General features: G+C 39.2%; 1 protein-coding gene across 9 annotated transcripts in view; it reads left to right on the top strand.

Moving 5' to 3' along the window:
• LOC122200658 (intraflagellar transport associated protein) overlaps window positions 1-18,853 on the top strand; it is a 65,668-nt gene that overhangs the window by 12,570 nt on the left and 34,245 nt on the right. For all 9 annotated transcript variants that reach the window (XR_006193885.1, XM_042906371.1, XM_042906369.1 and 6 more), the window contains one exon: window positions 4,730-4,885. Coding sequence is in view for 8 of the 9 variants with exons in the window: in XM_042906371.1 (XP_042762305.1) it covers window positions 4,753-4,885 (133 nt within the window). In the remaining variant the exon portion in view is untranslated. The remainder of the gene's footprint in view (window positions 1-4,729; window positions 4,886-18,853) is intronic.

Genomic DNA, 18,853 nt, shown 5'->3' on the forward strand with positions numbered 1-18,853 from the left:
GGGGCATGGTTATAACAATCCTGATGAGATTGCTGCCTTTCCCTTAATTTCCTGCTGCCTTCATGTTTGCCTTGAAATTCATAGTCATAAGCATGTTGTCATTACTGTTTTGATATGCAAACCCTAGTACTGCTCCTCATCAGTAGTCCTTACTTGACAAAAACCCTACCTGAAGTTTCTTTGCCAGATTTATTCATTTATTCTCTGTCATTGGACTAGATGACCTCCAGGTTTCTCTCAACCCTGAGAATCTGTGACAATTTCAATCACTGGATTTCTTTCTCTCTTTAATATGATCTAAAAGACATAAAAAATATTAGAGGATGCAAAATAGGTGTAGTTCAGTCAAGGCAGAAGAAATCAGTTCATACCGGGTCTCTTCTATCATCTAAATAAATCAGTACACTTGCAATGTAATTTTGGTCTTTTTAAAATTTGCCCATTTTCCAAAAAATAAAAGAAGACCCATCCTGTGAAGTACCAAGGTTGATAGTTTCATCTCTGTAGGCAAGGTGAATTCTTTTGATAATATTCCATCTTACCATTCGGCACAGCAGGAGATTCTTGTTGAGCAGAACTATGAACATTTGAGGAAGTGGATTTTGACAGCCTCTGCACAACTCTTTAAAAATGTGTTGTTATTTATTATTTTAAAATATCAGCAGTAAACCTCACAGTTTAAAAAAGACAACCCCATTTTTGTCAACGTACAATTCTTTATGCTGTTAAAAGCAGGTTATACACTTTGAGGGGAGACCAGCTCATGGCGACTTGTTTCCGAAGACTTACCACTCTTGCCTCTGAAGGTTGCAATTTGTTTAGGTAGGTTGCATTAGGCAGAGGTCTGCAGATAAACATCAAAGATGTGTTGAGTCAATGGTGATAATTCCACATGCCATGTTTCATAATTATGCTTTTCAGAGACCACAGAGCACTAATTGGCTTGGGTGGTTGTTAGTTTCATTATTTGGTAGTAGAAAACAGGACCCCGGGAAGGTTCTGTGATTTTCTCTCCATCTCTCAGTGACTGGATAGGAAGAGAACCGAGCCTGTGGTCTTCCTGTGAAATTTAGTAGTCCAAGCAGAGCAAAATATCCTCCCTGTGTTTCCCTCTGGAGGCTGTGATTGTGAAAGTGTTGTGTGTGATTTTCCAGTCAATATTTCTACTCATTTACTTATCGTCACAAAAGTTCTGGGTCTTTCATGTGGAGCTCTAAGCCTTAAAATATAAAATCCATGCCAAAATAAAGGATCCTATTATGGGCAAGTCGCTCTCGCTCTCGCTCTCTCTCTCCCCCTTTTTCCTTTTTAGAAATAATACTTCACGATAAAAACAAATAAACGTGAATGGCAACTGAAAAAGCATTGCTTCCTTCTAGAAAACCACTGGGATTTGCATAAACCACTTGAGTGTCTGGTAAATGATTACCTGCTCTGTCAGTCCCTGGGGACTTTTAACATTAGGCTATTTGCATTTTTAGAGATAAGGAAAGTTCTAAATTTGAAGGTGGGTATTTGTTACACTCTTCAGATGATGCCAGTTTACAAAACTCTTTATAAAGTCAGTAAAAACATTACCTCTTCTGTATTGGGATAACCACGTGAATTAAATTAAAGGCCTTGAAGGAGTTTGAATGTGTCCTGTGCATAGCCTGTTAATTATGTCCTTTTGGTAAAACTGAGATGTGTTAAGGCTAAAATCTCAGAATATTACCACTTTGAGAATTGGAAAAGAAGTTTAAAGGATTTTCTATTGTCACTCTTAAAGCATCCACAAGGAGACATTTACAGCAATGTAAAACAGCCTGGCCGCCTCTTTTCGGTATTTATCGGCTGAAGGAGATTTGAGGAAGAGATTGATGTCCTACGGAGCTGGAATTTCACTGGGGTTCCATCCTGGAAAAGCAGATTGACGTTAACATTCTTGTAACTAAGTCCATGTCCTACTGACAGTGAAATAATAGCCACCTTTGAATTTATTATTTTTTATCTGGCAACTGCAAGCATAGTTTATTAAACTTCGAATTGCTGAAGCCTGGCAGTGTTATGGGTGAATTTGCATAAACTCTACCTGATACTTTTTCCTGTATTTAATTTTCAGGTTACAAATAGTTTGAAACAGTTTCTTTCATTTTGAGTTCATATATAGTTACGTTAAAATTTTTCCTTTTATTTTTATTTTATTTTTTGTGGTTTTCAGACTTCGATAGCACCATATTTTTTTCTAGGGTTGTAAAGCATGCGGGCTTATCTTGATTTATCTTGAGGTGACATCAATGCCTTCAAAGTCAGAGGGGGTCACACACAGTCAAGGCAGGTCTTTGTGGAGGCAATGGACAGAATACCAAGGCTGATCCATTATCATCATGGTCATCATGGCTAACATTGTTTGACGGTTCATTTATATCCATTTAATTCTCACCGCAATCCTGTGAAGTATGCGAAACTTAACAATTCCTTACTTAAAACCCTTAGGGTCAGATGTGTTTCAGAATTCAGAGTTTTTTGGAGTTTAGAAAGGTAATCGGGTAATACCATGTGTTACACAAAATCTCCAGTGGGGTCCGGGAAAACACCTCAAAAGCATCCCCCTTAGAACTTCTTCAGGGAAACGTCTGAGTGGTCACACTGAGTAGAATTAACAAAAACCATAGATACTTTCATGTTAATTCAGGTCAGGTCTTGCCACCAAATGAGGTTGGCCATCATCTTATGAAAACATTTCTGTGTCTATCTGAACTTCTGGTAGATACCAAATAAATAAATTTAATAACAGATAACAAAATTTTGTGCTTGTTTTGGAAAACTAGAAGAAGCTTGGTGCTTTCTCTCCCTCCTGTACACTATCAGAGAACACCCTCCTTTTTATTATCCCCCACGAATTCTACTTCTTAGGCAGTAATTACTCTTCTGCTTTCTGTAGATAGTAAATTTCTCAAAGCTATGATATTTCATACCGAATGAATGGAGTTTAACAAGTTGAAATGTCACAAGGAAAAACAAAGTTAGACTGCAAGGATTGAGGCATTGTGTCCTAGCCGACACGCATTTAGCAGTATGTTAAGTAACTGACAATGTGAGGAGGCCACCAGCAATGTGAACACACTTCAGCATATAGTAGGAGTGCAGTATTCAGAATGTGGGAGTTAGTCAAACCTCACTGGATCCAGAGCGTATCTGGAGTCTTGTCTTCATTTCTGGTTGGCATACTTTAAAGGGATGCAGGCGGTGTGAAATCTCTTCCGGGTAGACTGCTCAGGAGAGCGGAACCGCTTGAAGCTGTGTCGTGTTAAGGCACAGGTGAAATAATTGGGCAAGTTTAGTTGAGTTTTGCCAGTTTCTAGCAGTATTTGACTACCCTACCTGCTCAAATGAGTAATGTTAGCTTCATATTGATGGGTGCCAGCAGTATGCCATGTCCTGAGCTATTTAGCACTTGGGATACAAAGAAGGAAAGACATGGGCCCTGCCTGTCACAGGCTTCATGTCTAATGGGACCCAGAAATCTATACAACTATTTCCAATACAGTATGTTAAGTGTAACCATAGACACAGTATGAGGCAGCACAGAGAAATTGTGATTAGCTCTCTGTGGTGATGGGGTTGGAAGGCTAAAGCCTCTGGAGAGAAACTGATTTTTTTTTTTCTTCATCGAGAGAGAGTGGGGGAGGGGGAGAGGGAGAGAAACTTTTTTGTAATTTTAAATGTTTATTTTGAGACAGAGAGAGGGAGAATGTACACGTGCAAGCGGGGGAGGGGCAGAGAGAGAGAGGGAGGGAGAGAATCCCAAGCAGACTCTGAGCTGTCAGCATACAGCCTGACATGGGGCTTGAAATCACTAACCGTGAGATCATGATGACCTGGGCCGAAATCAAGAGTCAGACAAGTGTCTGACTGAACCACTCAGGTGTCCTGAAAGAGAGAGACAGACAGGCAGACAGTGAGAGAGAGAATCTTCAGCAGGCTCCACGCTCAGCATGGGGCTTGACGCAGGGCTCAATCCCACGACCCCGGGATCCTGACCTGAGCTGAAATCGAGAGTTGGATACTCAACTGACTGAGCCACCCAGGCACCCCGAGAAACTGAATTCTGAGGTTGGTTTTGAAAAAAAAAAAATTAAGTGAGTGAGATAAAATTGAGAAAGGACGGCATAGGCTTGTTCAAATATTTGGAAGGATGTTATGTATAAGAAGGATTGAAATTGTGCAATATGATCCCCAGGGGCTCAGGGCCCAGTTGGGGAGATGTGCAGGGAGAGAGATTTTGAAGGAGTCTTTGATACAGTGGTCCAAAGCTTCTTTGGAATGTTCGGAGTTCCCAGTCCTTGGATGTGTTAAAGCACAGACGAGTCAGTTGTTTGGTGGCAACAGTACAGTAGCACGTGGTGGGGGCAGGGGTACCACACAATGGCTAGAGGTGAAGCACAGTGAAGTGCTTAAGGGCATGGGTTCTAGATCTGACTCCTGGAACTGGTCCTTCTAACTACTGGCTCTGTGACCTGAGCTAGGATTGTTAGGAAGTTAACATCGAAGGGCTCAGAACTGCACCCGGTACACAGTGAGTGCTAAATAAGTAGCTAATGAATATTAGCTGTTATTGTTGTCGTTGGATATACCCTTTGAAGTACCTCTCACCTTGAAAGACTGAATTTCTGCAAATTTCTACAACATTTTCAAGAGAGGCTGGTACCCCAACTCTCTCTAGCTCATGCTTTTCTTTGTCCCATAGATAAAGTGGCCTCGTGAATAGGAATGCCTGCCCGAATATCAGAATTGGAGATCATGGATGAAGATCGATTAACTGAAGAAGTCTTGGATAAGTTTGTTAATTGTCATGAACAAACATATGAAGAATTTCTGAGCACTTTTCCTCATCTTTCAAAAGGTAAAATGGGGAAGTCAACTCTCTAGAGCAATAGAGATAAAGAATTTTATTATAATTTTATGTCTTTGCTGTTTTTTCAAAAAGACTATTTAATAAGCATTCATTCATTCCTTTCCTTTGATCAGCTAATGCATATCAGGGATTTGAGACTGATGCATGCAAATTCCAACATTTTTCTACAACCAAGAGTTGTATTATGGAGTCAGAGCCATCGAATTTGAGAACTAAAAGGGACCCGAGAAATCATTTCATATAATTCATTTGCTTTTGAAGAGATATAAGCGCAAAGAGTAGAGGTTTTTAAAAGCATGTTTAAAATGTTTAAGAAATATAGCATAATATAGGCTATGGAGTTACACTGTATCCCTTTGGGTCCTGGCATTGCCACTTTCTAGGTATGTGACCTTGGGAGAGGCGGTTGAGTAAGGGGGGTGGGTAATAATGGTGCCTTAAAGGTTTACGAAGGTTAATTGAGAGACTCCAAGTAAAACCCTGAGCAGAGTGGCTAACACAAGAAATACTCAATGCTAGGCATTGTTGGTTGTTGTCACTGGGATGTCACTGGGATGCTGTGGTCACTGGAGAATGGAAACACCCCTCCAGACTGGAAGTGATAAACCGAAGCCTAAAGTCCAAGCCCATGTTGTGTGTTTCATTATGTGTCTTGCTCGCCTCATACAGTGGTGTTGTGTTTTTTCGATTGAGTCAACCTTTAAAAGTTGGGAAATGTTACATAAAAAATCTTTATTTATGGTCTTCTTTGATTAAGAGGGAAGACCTGTTACCTCTGATTTCCCTGATGGCAAGATCAGCTAGAGCTGGGGAGCCCTTGCCCTGTGAGCGCCCTGTTTGTCACACCCTCTGGCATTCGCACGTTGTGAAGAAGTGTGTATGCGTTGCCTGCTTCATTCACCGAAGTGGCTCCTGTAGGCATTTGAGTTTGTAGTCTTTGTTCTGGGTTCTGCCTCAGATGGCCTGCCATTGGCTCGGTCTCAACTTTGGTCCTTTCTGGGTCCCTGATCCACATTTGTGAGACAATTGGTTCTCCCCCTTGCTGCACATCGGACTCACCTGAGGGGTTTTTTAGAGCATGGTGACACCAGGGCCCACTCTAAATCTTAGCTGGGGCCCAGGAATTGGTATTTTGTAAAAATTCCCCTGGTTATTCTAATGCGTACCTGATTGAGAATAGGGAGTTTCATAATCTCCGGGGTGATCACACTTTCAAGATACTTCATGATTTTAAGTCATGATTCATGTGCCCTTAACAAATGTAAACGAAGGGTATTTATAATGAAGAAAAGGAAAAGTGATTCTAACTGGTTACTTTGTGCAAGATAGTTGGAATATTGATATTTGTTTTGTTTACGCTTGAAAACTGTGGGCGATGTGTTTATTTACACTTAATGGAGAAATTAGGAAATATCTTGTTTACTTTGAGGCTGTGAACGATCTGTTTTGACATGATATGTCAATCAAATTAATCTTGCTTAAGGCCAAATCATCTTTTGGTCTATAAACTTGGGTTTGGGAAGATGTTTGCTTTCTCAGAGCCTAATGATTTAGTTCCATCCTTTCTGTACCTAACAAAGCAGTAGGAATGGTTGGGGTGGGGTGTGGAAACAAGGGCAAAACTAGCAGAATTAATATATTTTGTATGACAATTGCATTTTGTGTGTGGTGGTTTTTTTTTTTTTTTTTTGGAAAGAGTGTGTGTGCAAGTGGGGGTGGAGTGGGGTGGGGGGAGAAGGCTGGAGAGAGAGAGAATCTTAAACAGGCTCCATGCTCAGTGTAGAGCCCAACGAGGGCCTCGATCCCACAACGGTGAGATCATGACCTGAGCCAAAATCAAGAGTCGAATACTTAACTGCCTGAGCCACCCAGGCGCCCCACCAATGGCATTTTGATAATCCAAATTATTTTGGAAGTTGCAAAGCTGACTTTATTTTCATACTCTGGAAAAGTAAGAACTTCTTGCAAGGACCTGAATGTTTTAAAGGGGTTATGATGTTTTTTGTTTTGAGGGTAAGGGGCATATTGTGTTTTCAAATTTCTGTAAGATCATTGCATGCTGAGAAAGAAACTGTTGCAGATGTGGTGAACTCATTCTGAGTTCAGTTTTGTGCCCCAAATTGAGCTGAAATAAATGATGATGCAAGTTACATTAACTGCATCTCCAAGCACACTCTTTTTTTTTTCCCTTTCAAAATATCCCTAGGCACCAGTTCACATTATAAACTAATGACCTGAAAAAATTCCTCTTAAAGCACAAAGAATTGTGAGTGCAAAAATGTGTCTTAAATCAGTAAGCATCCTTCCCTTCCCCGCCCCCGAAACATTTAAGTACCTTCTGAAAAACCAAATAGTACTCAGGGACAGGCCTAGGAGTCTGCAGAATTGATTGAACTGAATGCGGTTAGTTTTGTTTTAAGGAAGAGATGAAAGCTGTTTGTTCAAAGTTTTCCCATTCTTTCCAGCCCTTCATTTGTCTTGGTGTGCTCGCTTGTTTTGCTGGTGTGTAGAATCTTCTCTCTGTGAAAGTGGTAATCACCACACAGGCTCATGTACATTTCTTGAGTAAGTTTGGTTTCTCAAGTCTATTACAATTTCCTCTGATTGACTGTTCTATTTATTTTTATAATAGTTATATGCCGGAATGCTTATAAGATTCATTTTCTTTCCAAGACTGTTAAAAGGGTCAGTAATCCTATTAAAAATATTTCCCTGGAAAAAGATTAAACTATAGCCTGATTGAAAGAAATTCACATCACTGTTTCAGACTGTTGGAAAATCATTGGAAACTGTGAATATTGTAGCAAAAGTCTCACTCCAATACATTGATGTTGATCCTATTTTGCAAGGGTTTTGTTTTGTTTTTTAAAGCAACTCTGTTTTTTTTTTTTTTAACTATGGTACATACTTGATAATAAATACAATGTTCTATCAAAATGTTTATAGAGACACATTAATTATGTGTTTCAAACAGACAGTTGTAATTGAATTCTCAATAGTATCATCAGTTCAAGAGAGTAAGACAAAGTTGTGAGATTTGTATTAGAAAATCAGTGTGCAGACTTTGGTTTTATTCATTATTGGTGAGATGTTTATTATATTGTTGATATTATTGAGGGTAAAGATAAGAGGCTAAGTTTCAATCCTTGGCATCTCAATTTCTTTGTGAATGTAATTCTTTTATCCATATAAAGGAAAAAAGTGCCTTTTCCTTCTTGTCTGTCATATTTCTATCATTTGCTTAGGTTAGGAAAACATAGATGTGAAAACTTATATTTGATTTTCTGCTAATGCATTTATTCATTTATTCATTCATTAATTCTGTACCTCCTAATGGTCTAGGTATTGTTTTAGGTGCTAAGGATCCCAAAATAAATTAAGATATACTTTGTGTTTTCAAGCATACATAGTCCAGGATGAGAGGTACATAAGTAAACAAAAAAATTACACTATTGTATGATAAATACCATAATAGAGAAAAGCAGGGAGTTCCGTGAGAGCTCACAGGAAGGCCATTCAGCCCCTGCCTGGGTGGGGAGGGCAGTAAAATCTACTCATTGGCGACAATGTCCATGGTGAGCCTGCAGTAACCACTGAACCAGTGGTTCAGTGCAGAAGGTTTTGAGAGATAAGAGCCAAATTGAACGATGTTAAAAATGCCTCCATTGTTGGTTGTCCTTTGGATCATATTTCCCTTTGTGTTGGTACTAATATATATATTTTTTAAATAATAGGTTTTTAAGGTAGAGATGTAGCCTTATCTTAGTGAGGGTGAGAATTGTTTCTAATTTCCTTCCACACCAAGATCAATCACCACACGAGCTGATAGGGGAGGCATTTGCTCCCTTTTTTTTTTTAATTTTATTTTTTTAAAATTTACATCCAAATTAGTTAGCATATAGTGCAACAATGATTTCAGGAGTAGATTCCTTAATGCCCCTTACCCATTTAGCCCATCCCCCCTCCCACACCCCCTCCCGTAACCTTCTGTTTGTTCTCCGTATTTATGAGTCTCTTCTGTTTTGTCCCCTTCCCCGTTTTTATATTATTTTTGTTTCCCTTCCCTTATGTTCATCTGTTTTGTCTCTTAAAGTCCTTGTTTGAGTGAAGTCATATGATATTTGTCTTTCTCTGACTGACTAATTTCACTTAGCATAATACCTTCCAGTTCCATCCACATAGTTGCAAATGGCAAGATTTCATTCTTTTTGATTGCCGAGTAATACTCCATTGTATATATATACCGCATCTTCTTTATCCATTCATCCATCGATGGACATTTGGGCTCCTTCCATACTTTGGCTATTGTTGATAGTGCTGCTATAAACATGGGGGTGCATGTGTCCCTTCGAAACAGCATACCTGTATCCCTTGGATAAATACCTAGTAGTGCAATTGCTGGGTCGTAGAGTGGTTCTATTTTTAATTTTTTGAGGAACCTCCATACTGTTTTCCAGAGTGGCTGCACCAGCTTGTGTTCCCACCAACAATGCAAAAGAGGTCCTCTTTCTCTGCATCCTCACCAACATCTGTTGTTATCCGAGTTGTTAATGTTAGCCATTCTGACAGGTGTGAGGTGGTATCTCATTGTGGTGTTGATTTGTATTTCCCTGATGATGAGTGATATTGAGCATTTTTTCATGTGTCTGTTAGCCATCTGGATGTCTTCTTTGCAGAAGTGTCTATTCATATCTTTTGCTCATTTCTTCACTGGATTATTTGTTTTTTGTGTGTTGAGTTTGATAAGTTCTTTATAGATTTTGGATACTAACCCTTTATCTGATATGTCATTTGCAAATATCTTCTCCCGTTCTGTCGGTTGCCTTTTAGTTTTGCTGCTTGTTTCCTTTGCTGTGCAGAAGCTTTTTATTTTGATGAGGTCCCAGTAGTTCATTTTTGCTTTTGTTTCCCTTGCCTCTGGAGACGTGTTGAGTAAGAAGTTGCTGCGGCCAAGATCAGAGAGGTTTTTTGCCTGCTTTCTCCTCGAGGATTTTGATGGCTTCCTGTTTTACTTTTAGGTCTTTCATCCATTTTGAGTTTATTTCTGTGTATGGTGTAAGAAAGTGGTCCAGGTTCATTGTTCTGCATGTCGCTGTCCAGTTTTCCCAGCACCACGTGCTGAAGAGACTGTCTTTATTCCATTGGATATTCTTTCCTGCTTTGTCAAAGATTGATTGGCCATATGTTTGTGGGTCCATTTCTGGGTTCTCTATTCTGTTCCATTGATCTGAGCGTCTGTTTTTGTGCACTCCCATTTTTTAAAGTGTTAGTTACTACTCATATTGGGGTCACACAAATTATATACGTAGGAAGCCAGCGACTTAGAAATTGACATTCAGTCTTTTCAACTCCATTTTGTTACATATGGTAGTAACTTTGGTGGGGGGAGGGTTATAGTGGTTACATCCAGTTCTCAAACTCTCTCTATCATACACATACCCCGTCATTGTTCTGGTTTTGTTCTTTAGGCTGCATGATTAGTTTTCATTAAAGTTATGTACTTTACCAACTGTTTAACTTAAAATAGTTTGGAAGTTGAAATGAATACACTGTGATTTTATTAAAACAATTTTTTTAACATTATTTATTTTTTGAGAGACAGAGACAGAGCGTGAGTGGGGGAGGGGCAGAGAGAGAGGGAGTCAAAGAATCTGAAGCAGGCTCCAGACTCTGAGCTGTCAGCACAGACCCTGATGTGGGGCTCGAACTCATGAACCGCAAGATCATGACCTTAGTCGAAGTTGGACACTTAACTGACTAGCCACCCAGGCACCCCTATACTGTGATTTTATGATTAACTCTTAAATAAGTCTTTGGTTTTCATTCTCTCCTTTCAATCTTAAAACACATAGGATCCAGTTCCCAAGTGATTTTACCAGTTTTTAGGATTACCACATAACAGCTTTCTATTCACTGCTATATTTATCTACTTTAGCTTGTTTTCTTATGTCTAGATCAAAGATTTTATTTCTGATTTTGATGTGTAATTTCGTTTCTGGTTTTCCTTATGCTACTCTCATTTTACTAATAATACTTTGTGCTTTCAGCATTTTATTATTCTTTCAATATATCTTTGAAAAAACGCCCATCAACTCAACCGCCCTTCTCCCTTCATACTTGTTAATATTTGAATTAAATTCCCCCCGAGGTAGAACATTCAGTACAAATGGCCATGCATGTGGCTTTATAAGCTGGTGGTGTTCTGGCCTTTGTTCCAAACTCTTAAGAGTTTCAAAACCTCTGAATAGGTTTCAAGTTTTTTTAGATTTTAGTAATCTTATATAATCATAAGAGAGCTTATTCTATATTTTTCACTTTATTCACATTTAGTTCTTTAAGGAGCTGTGCCAGTGCTCTATCACCATTACAAATTTCAGGAATGTACAGTTACCATGATTTGTGATCATTCGGCCTGCAGTGTCCAGCACGAGAGACACAGATGGTGGTTGAGCACTTGAAATGTGGCTAGTGCTGCCCACTTGAGTTTTAAAGTTCACTTAATTTTAATTAGTTTAAGTTTAAATAAAAATGCTCATATTCAGCTCAGTTATTGGAAAACTTTTAAATATGTTTAGGACAACTTGGGTATGTGAATTAATTTTTTCAAATGTAAATTTTATGAAATATTGAGGAGTCCCCTTCTGTGGTTTCAATTACCTGTGGTCAACCAGGATCTGCAAGAAGATGGTCCTCCTTCTGAATTATCGTCAGAAGGTCATAGTAGCCTAATACTACATCATAGTGCCTGCCTCATTCACATCATTTCATCTTATCAGATAGGCATTTTATTGTCTCATCATCACAAGAAGAAGTGAATATGTTACAGTAAGATATTTTAAAGAGAGAGTGACCGACCATTCACACTAACTTTTATTATAGTTATTGTTGTAATTATTCTACTTTATTATTGTTGTTGTTAATCTCTTACTGTACCTAATTTATAAATCAAAGTTTACCATAGGTATGTATGTACTGGAAAAAACAGTTTATATAGGGTTTGGTACTGATTGGGGTTTCAGGCATCCATTGGGGGTCTTGGAACAAATTCTTCATGGAAAAGCGGGGAACTACTATCAACACAGATCAAGTATTTCTGATGAAAAATTTTCACCTGGGGGCACCTGGGTGACTCAGTCGGTTGAGTGTTCGACTTTGGCTCAGGTCATGATCTCTTGGTTTGTGAGTTCGAGGCCCACATCGGGCTCTGTGCTGACAGGTTAGAGCCTGGAGCCTGCTTCAGATTCTGTGTCTCCCTTCCTCTCTGCCCCTCCCCTGCTCATGCTCTGTCTGTCTCTGTCTCTCAAAACTACATAAACATTAAAAAATTTTTTAAAAAGTTAAAAAAATTTTTCTTCATCTGAATTGAGATAAGCTATAAATGCAAAATATGCAAGGTTTTTGAAGAATTTGTATAAAAATAGAATATAAAATATCTCAGTAGTATTTTCATTTTAACTGCATTTAAAATGACAATATTTTAGAAAATTGACTTAAATAAGATATGTTATTAAAATTAAATTCACTTTCTAAAACTTTAAAAAATGTTGCTTGAAAATTTAAAACCATGTATGTGGCTTACATTATATTTCTACTGAGCATCACTGCTCTAGATCAGTAGTTCTCAAACTTGGCTAAATATCAGAAAAACTTTTATAATGTCAAACTTGTATAAGCATAAAGATTTCCAGGACCACCTGGGTCACTCAGTCAGTTAAGTATCCGACTCTTCATTTTGGCTCAGGTCATGATCTCACAAATCAAGCCCCACGTCGGGCTCTGTGCTGACAGCCCAGAGCCTGCTTGGGATTCTCTCCATCTCTCTCTGCCCCTACTCCACTCACACACTCTCTCTCACAAAATAAATAAATAAATAAATAAATAAGCTTAAAAAAAAAAAAGAATAAAGATTTCCAGATGCTTTCTGGGCTTATTAAATTAGAGGCTCTATAGTGAAGGGTCCAGGAATTTTTACATTCATAACGCTTTTCACTAATTCAGCTGTACCACTAGTTTTGAGAACCTCTGGTTTAGACTACAATTCTGATAATGCAGTCCCTTAAAAGGCAGGACTATCTAAATACCTTTTTTAAGGTATTTAGATTTTTTAAACAATACTTATTTAAGTAATCTTTATAGCCAACGTGGGACTCGAACTCACGATCCCAAGATCTAGAGTCACATGCTCTTATGACTGAGCCAGCCAGGCATCCCCTTGTTTCTGTTTAAACTATAATGTTAGAAGAGACATTCCAGTGCTCTTAATTTTAGCTTAATTCACTGATGTATTCACTAAGCATTTGTCTTGAGTAACTTTAATTGTGACAATGATGCAAAGAAGAGCCATTACTTACCCTTTTTATAGCTCAGAGAACTGAAAGCCATTGTAAATTAACACCTTGCCTGAGGACCAGTCAGGGGTTCAGACTCCAGACATCTGACCCTCCTCTGTATCACTATACTCCCACAGAAACATCTGGGAAGGTGAGATTGTAGGAAAACTAGTCTAATATTATAATTGATAAGCAGCTAGCATTTAGTAGGCACTAGATATTGTGCTAAGCACTTTACCTGGGTCATCTCATTTCTTACAATAGCCTAGTGAATTTTTTCTTATGTTTTGATTTTTACGATTGCCAACTTTTAAACAGGTGAGGACATGAAGACTTAAGGTTAATAAACACCTTACTATTGTGGACTGAACTGTGTCCCGCCAAAATTTATACAATGAAAACTGAACCACCAACGTGAGTGTATTTAGAGATAGGGTCTATAATGAGGAGATTGAGGCTAAGGGTGGAGTCCTAACCCAATATGATGTGTGTCCTTATGAGAGAGACACCTCAGGGATGTGCACACACAGAGAAAGGCCCCAGGAGGACTCAGCAAGAAGGTGGCCTTCTGCAAGCCAAGGAGAGAGGCTCAGGAGAAACCGAACCTTGCTAACACCTTGATCTTGGACTTCTAGTCTCCTGAATTGTGAGAAAATATATTTGCGTTGTTTAAGCCACCCAGTCTGTGATATTTTGTTATGGCATCCCTAACAGACTTTCCAAGGTTATGTAGCTAGTTATTGGTGGAATTAGATTATGGACCAAGTCAGTGTAGCTCCAAAGCCCATAATCAACCCACTTTGCTTTTTCTGTCTTCCTCGTAGCATCGGGCAGTTCTTCTCAAGATCTGGGAGTCACTGGCATGCAGATACTGTGGACCACGGGAATAGTTGCACTTCTTCAAAAGATAATTATTTCAATGTTCTTTAGAGTGTAAGCTTCATGAAGGCTGGATTTTGTTCACCGATGTTATTCTAGTGCCTGAAGCAATGCCTGGCAATATAAAATAAATAGATGCTTAATAATATTTGTTGAGGGTCACCTGGGTGGTGGCTCAGTCAGTTAAGTGTCTGACTCTTGATCTCAGTTCAGGTCTTGATCTTAGGGTCATGAGTTCAAGCCTTGCCTTGGGCTCTGCACTGGGTGTGAAGCCTACTTGAAAACAAATATTTGTTGAATAGATGAAATTAAAAAAAAAAAAAAAAGAATGTAGAATGCCAAACAGGAGGGCCTCTGAGATCCAAAGAACATCCACATTTAATGGACGGGTACAAGAAGAAGAAGCCCATGAAGAAGACCATGTCAGATGCCCCCTGTTTGGATTCAGTATACTAGCTAACTGGGAGCCTTAGTAGAATTCACACACACATAGACACACACACATACACAGGGAGAGAGACAGAAACAGAGACAGAGAGACAGACATTGCAAGCGATTTTGAAAGGCAGAAGCAAAGAAGGAGAGAAACAGTTGGAGTCAGGGAGACCAGCAAGGACCCTGAGCAGAAATACGTCCTTGGAGGTACGGAGGAGGGCAGTGGAGGGGGATACGGAAAGCGGGGAAGCCTATAATGAGACCCTGACAGCACCTGGCACAAGGTGAGTGCCAGAGGATTAGGGAGAAGCGTCAAAGATGAGTCACAAGTGTCTTGCCTGGAGAGGCTGAGGCCCATGGAGGCCGAGTGACTGGTTTGAAGGCACACAAGTCTCATTTCAGGAGGCTTTTGTTTCTTTCCTTATTGGGCGTCTGCTCTGTCAAGAGCTTAGAATCTTGGGCTGGGATTTGCTTTACGCTTCCGGACTGATGAGTTCTGAGCTGTCACTTCAGCCAAAGGAATATCACTACTCATACTTGACAACTTCTAAAAACTGTAATTAAAGAGGAAAGTGGTGACAGCGCGTAAAACAACACGTTTCCAAAGTTGACACATCATTTTGGTCCCCAAAGCTGTTTTGAATTTGAACGCTAGAAACGCATCTTTCAACTTCCATAGGGTTCCAAAGAGTCTCTTCCTAGTCTGAAGAATGAATTTAAAATCTGCGATAGAAAAATACCACAGAGAAAAATAGAGAAAGCAGCTGGCACTCTTACCCACTTCAGAGCAGGAAAGGAATTTCAGCGGAGCATGAAAACAGCTTTCTCTCATGAAAGAAAACACAACAACAAAAAATAATCCCTGCTGTGTAGCCTTTTGCAGTTGTTTCCTGTCGAGTATTAGACAGAGACCGGCGGGCTTAACATTGTTTTGATACCCCTGCAACCCGCAGACAGCGGAGGAAGTTGGAAACGAACCGCCCAGCTTCATGCTTCCAGGTGGCACGTTCGCCACATTTTCTGCGCTGTTGTTATCAGTCACTTAATTCCCTACTGAATATTGAGTGGTGTTTTTAGTTCACAGGCCATTTGCAGTGTCTTTCTGTTTCTCCTTTTTTTTCTGTTAGCCACGTGAGAAAAAAAAAGGCAGCTTGGGAGGCGCTTTTGCAAATGGGAGTTTAACAGTGAAGTGCACGATGGAAAACAGCACAGCAAATAGCAGTAAACTTGCCTTGACCTAAGACATAGGCCACTGGGATGTTAACCTCAAGAGGAAGTTGTAGGAAGCATAGTATGAGGGCTTGCTAATAAAAGCCACTAGGCAATTAAAAATCCCTGCTAATTAGTCTGGCATCCCCAGGGAGAGAATAAGGAAGCGGTGTTATTTTTGAAGATTTTTATTGATTTTTTTTGTTTGCCTTTTGGTATTGCTGAAAGAATTTTTTAAAAAAGTTCATGATTTGGGGCGCCTGGGTGGCTCAGTCGGTTAAGCATCCGACTTCACCTCAGGTCATGATCTCGCGGTCCGTGAGTTCGAGCCCTGCGTCAGGCTCTGGGCTGATGGCTCAGAGCCTGGAGCCTGTTTCAGATTCTGTGTCTCCCTCTCTCTCTGCCCCTCCCCCGTTCATGCTCTGTCTCTCTCTGTCCCAAAAAGAAATAAACGTTTAAAAAAAAAATTTAAAAAAAAAATAAAAAAGTTCATGATTTTATATTGACTTATATTAGTTTTATATCAGTAGTTATATGTATGTGACCTCTTTATCAAAACATAGTACCAAGCGGGGGGGGGGGGGGGGAGGGGGCACCCGGGTAGCGCAATCGGTTAAGCGTGGGACTCTTGATCTCAGCTCAGGTCTTGGATCTCAGGGTCATGAGTTCCAGCCCTGCATTGGGGTCCATGCTGGGCATGAACAAAACAAAACAGAAAAACATAGTACCAAGCATCACATAGAACCCTCAAGGAGGAAGAAAGTGTTGAATAAAGGGAACTCATTTGTAGCAGAGCCCCATGGAAGAAACAGCACCAGCAGCATTAACCTATTCTTTCTCTTTGAGGGAACATCTGCAAACTGTAATTAAGCAATTTTCATTTGTTTCTCTATTTCTTTTGTCATCACTAAATCACTACATTTAGGGAGCAAATTGATAAATTAGATAACACAAAATGGCTGGTTCAGTGGTGGAAGAAAATCTCCCCTCCCTCAAATTATGATGCATTTTGAACTGATTAAGCCATTTTGTTTTAGATACATTAGCGTAAATCTTCAGCTGTGGTTGTTACAATTCATTTTCTACACATGAATATTTGGTCCATAGATAATCATTTGTTTTCTGTGTCTGCTATAACTCAGGTGCAATTGGGTAAGGAAAGAAAATGTATTGGAGCATTTACAATGTTTTGAATTATAATCATTAAACTTATTTTTGGCAATGTTGTTAACACATAGTATTTTGTTGCAATAAATTTCTAGTGTGTTTTCTCAGTGAAGTAAGATATTATGAGCATTTAAATTGGGTTTGTGTGTAAATAAAGGATCATTTTCTTTGATTCTCCTTATATGTTTTTAGTGTATATATATTGTATATATTTTGTGTGTGCATATAAATGAGAGAGGTGAATTTTCTTGGGCAAACGGAATCTTGAACTTTTACAAACTAAAGCAGAAAATTGCTGGTGGCCAAATAAACTTTTAAGGTGGTCACGGTCAGCCTTTAAGTGGCTGATTAAAACAATATTAAGTGAGTGCGCAGTTGTTTTGTATGCGTTTGTCTTTAACTTGAGACGTTATTTTTACTTATCGTTGTTAAATGTATTATCATACTTGAAGAGAAAGAGTAAATTACTTGAAACCGAGTTGGTTTTAAGACTGTGTCCTTGGATTCAGTTGAACGGGCCCGTATTCAAATGTGAGTGGTTTTCAAATCTGGAATCTTTCAGCTGTAGAACAATAATATTTTCTTTGAAATGGTCAGCTAAACCCAACGGGATACAAACAGGAAACTTTATGGTAACCAAACTCATATCTTCTTTGTATGAAAATCAAACCACAGTCTGTCTAGTTTGAGATTGTTAGTGTCTTTTTTCTCCTCTACTTGGATTGCCTCCAGATGAGATGGATTTACGTGACACCACTTAGCTCAGTGTTCTTGGAGCCCATTGTTTGTTTAGCACAGAGAAGAATCATTGTACCATTTTTGTGAGTTTTCTGGACTTAACCTGCCTTTGCATTAGCTATTACAGCGTACGGGCTGCTGATTAGAAAAAAGGGATTGTGAATCAAGTACCCTATTTCCTGCCTCTTCTCTATAAATTATACTTTGTGTGACTTGCAGCCCGTCATCTAATTTCAGGGTATAAGGCTTAGTCCCCAATTAAAGTGTCAATGCAGTTCTTGCACATGTTGAGATCATTTCAGTATTGACTGTATTCCTGCTATGTTTAGGCATTGAGCTAAAATCTGGGAATAGAAGATGAATGAGACACAGTCCCTACTCTGATATATCGTTCTTCCTTATTTCTGTGTGCCCTGTGCTCCACACGCTCTAGATGTGTGAAGGCACATTAGCAGTCACAGGCTGCATGGTTAGGGGCTGATTGGTAAGGTAATACTAACTATTCTTTACATAGAGCTGATAAAACACTACCCAGAATATTGCGCTTGGTCTGGGGGACTCAGTTTTAGATTGAATAAACACTCTATCTGAGTTTTAAAAAGAGCAATTAGGATGATTAGAACAGTGGATTCTTCAGAATTTTTCTCCTTTTTTTTCTTTCAAGCTTTTTAAATTTAATTTTATTTTTTATGAAAGATGCCCTGAATTACCCTGAAAAATGAGGGAATGTGAGAGACGTGTATAATTTAAGTGTATTCTTGCATTGCCCTAATGCTGTATGCCAATGAATGGGTCTTGGATTATTACAGATTTGTGCAGAAGATGTTATTCCACCTCATAAAGTTTGAAAACTCCTAAAAAGCATTTATTTGTAAAGGAGATGGAAAAAAAATTACTTTCTCTAACTTTCTCCAACCTGTGTGAATAAAAGAGGTTGTTCTTAAGTTGATACATCGTTGTGCAGGTAGGCAGAAGGGCATGATCTCAGGGTGAAGGAAAGTTTTTTCGGTCGATGGGATTTTGTTTTATGAAGAGTTGGGTATACTGCCCTTGTATTTCTTATTTTGTTGTAGGCAGGGCCAGTGTATGGAAAGGATTCTATTCCAGCTTAGGATTCAGAAGACCTGGTCTAGGCATTTATTACTTCTTTGACACTACAGGCCTACCACTTAATCTCTCTGAATCAGTAAATCAGGGA

This window comes from Panthera leo, chromosome D1 (assembly GCF_018350215.1).
Source record: "Panthera leo isolate Ple1 chromosome D1, P.leo_Ple1_pat1.1, whole genome shotgun sequence".
Taxonomy (NCBI): domain Eukaryota; kingdom Metazoa; phylum Chordata; class Mammalia; order Carnivora; family Felidae; genus Panthera; species Panthera leo.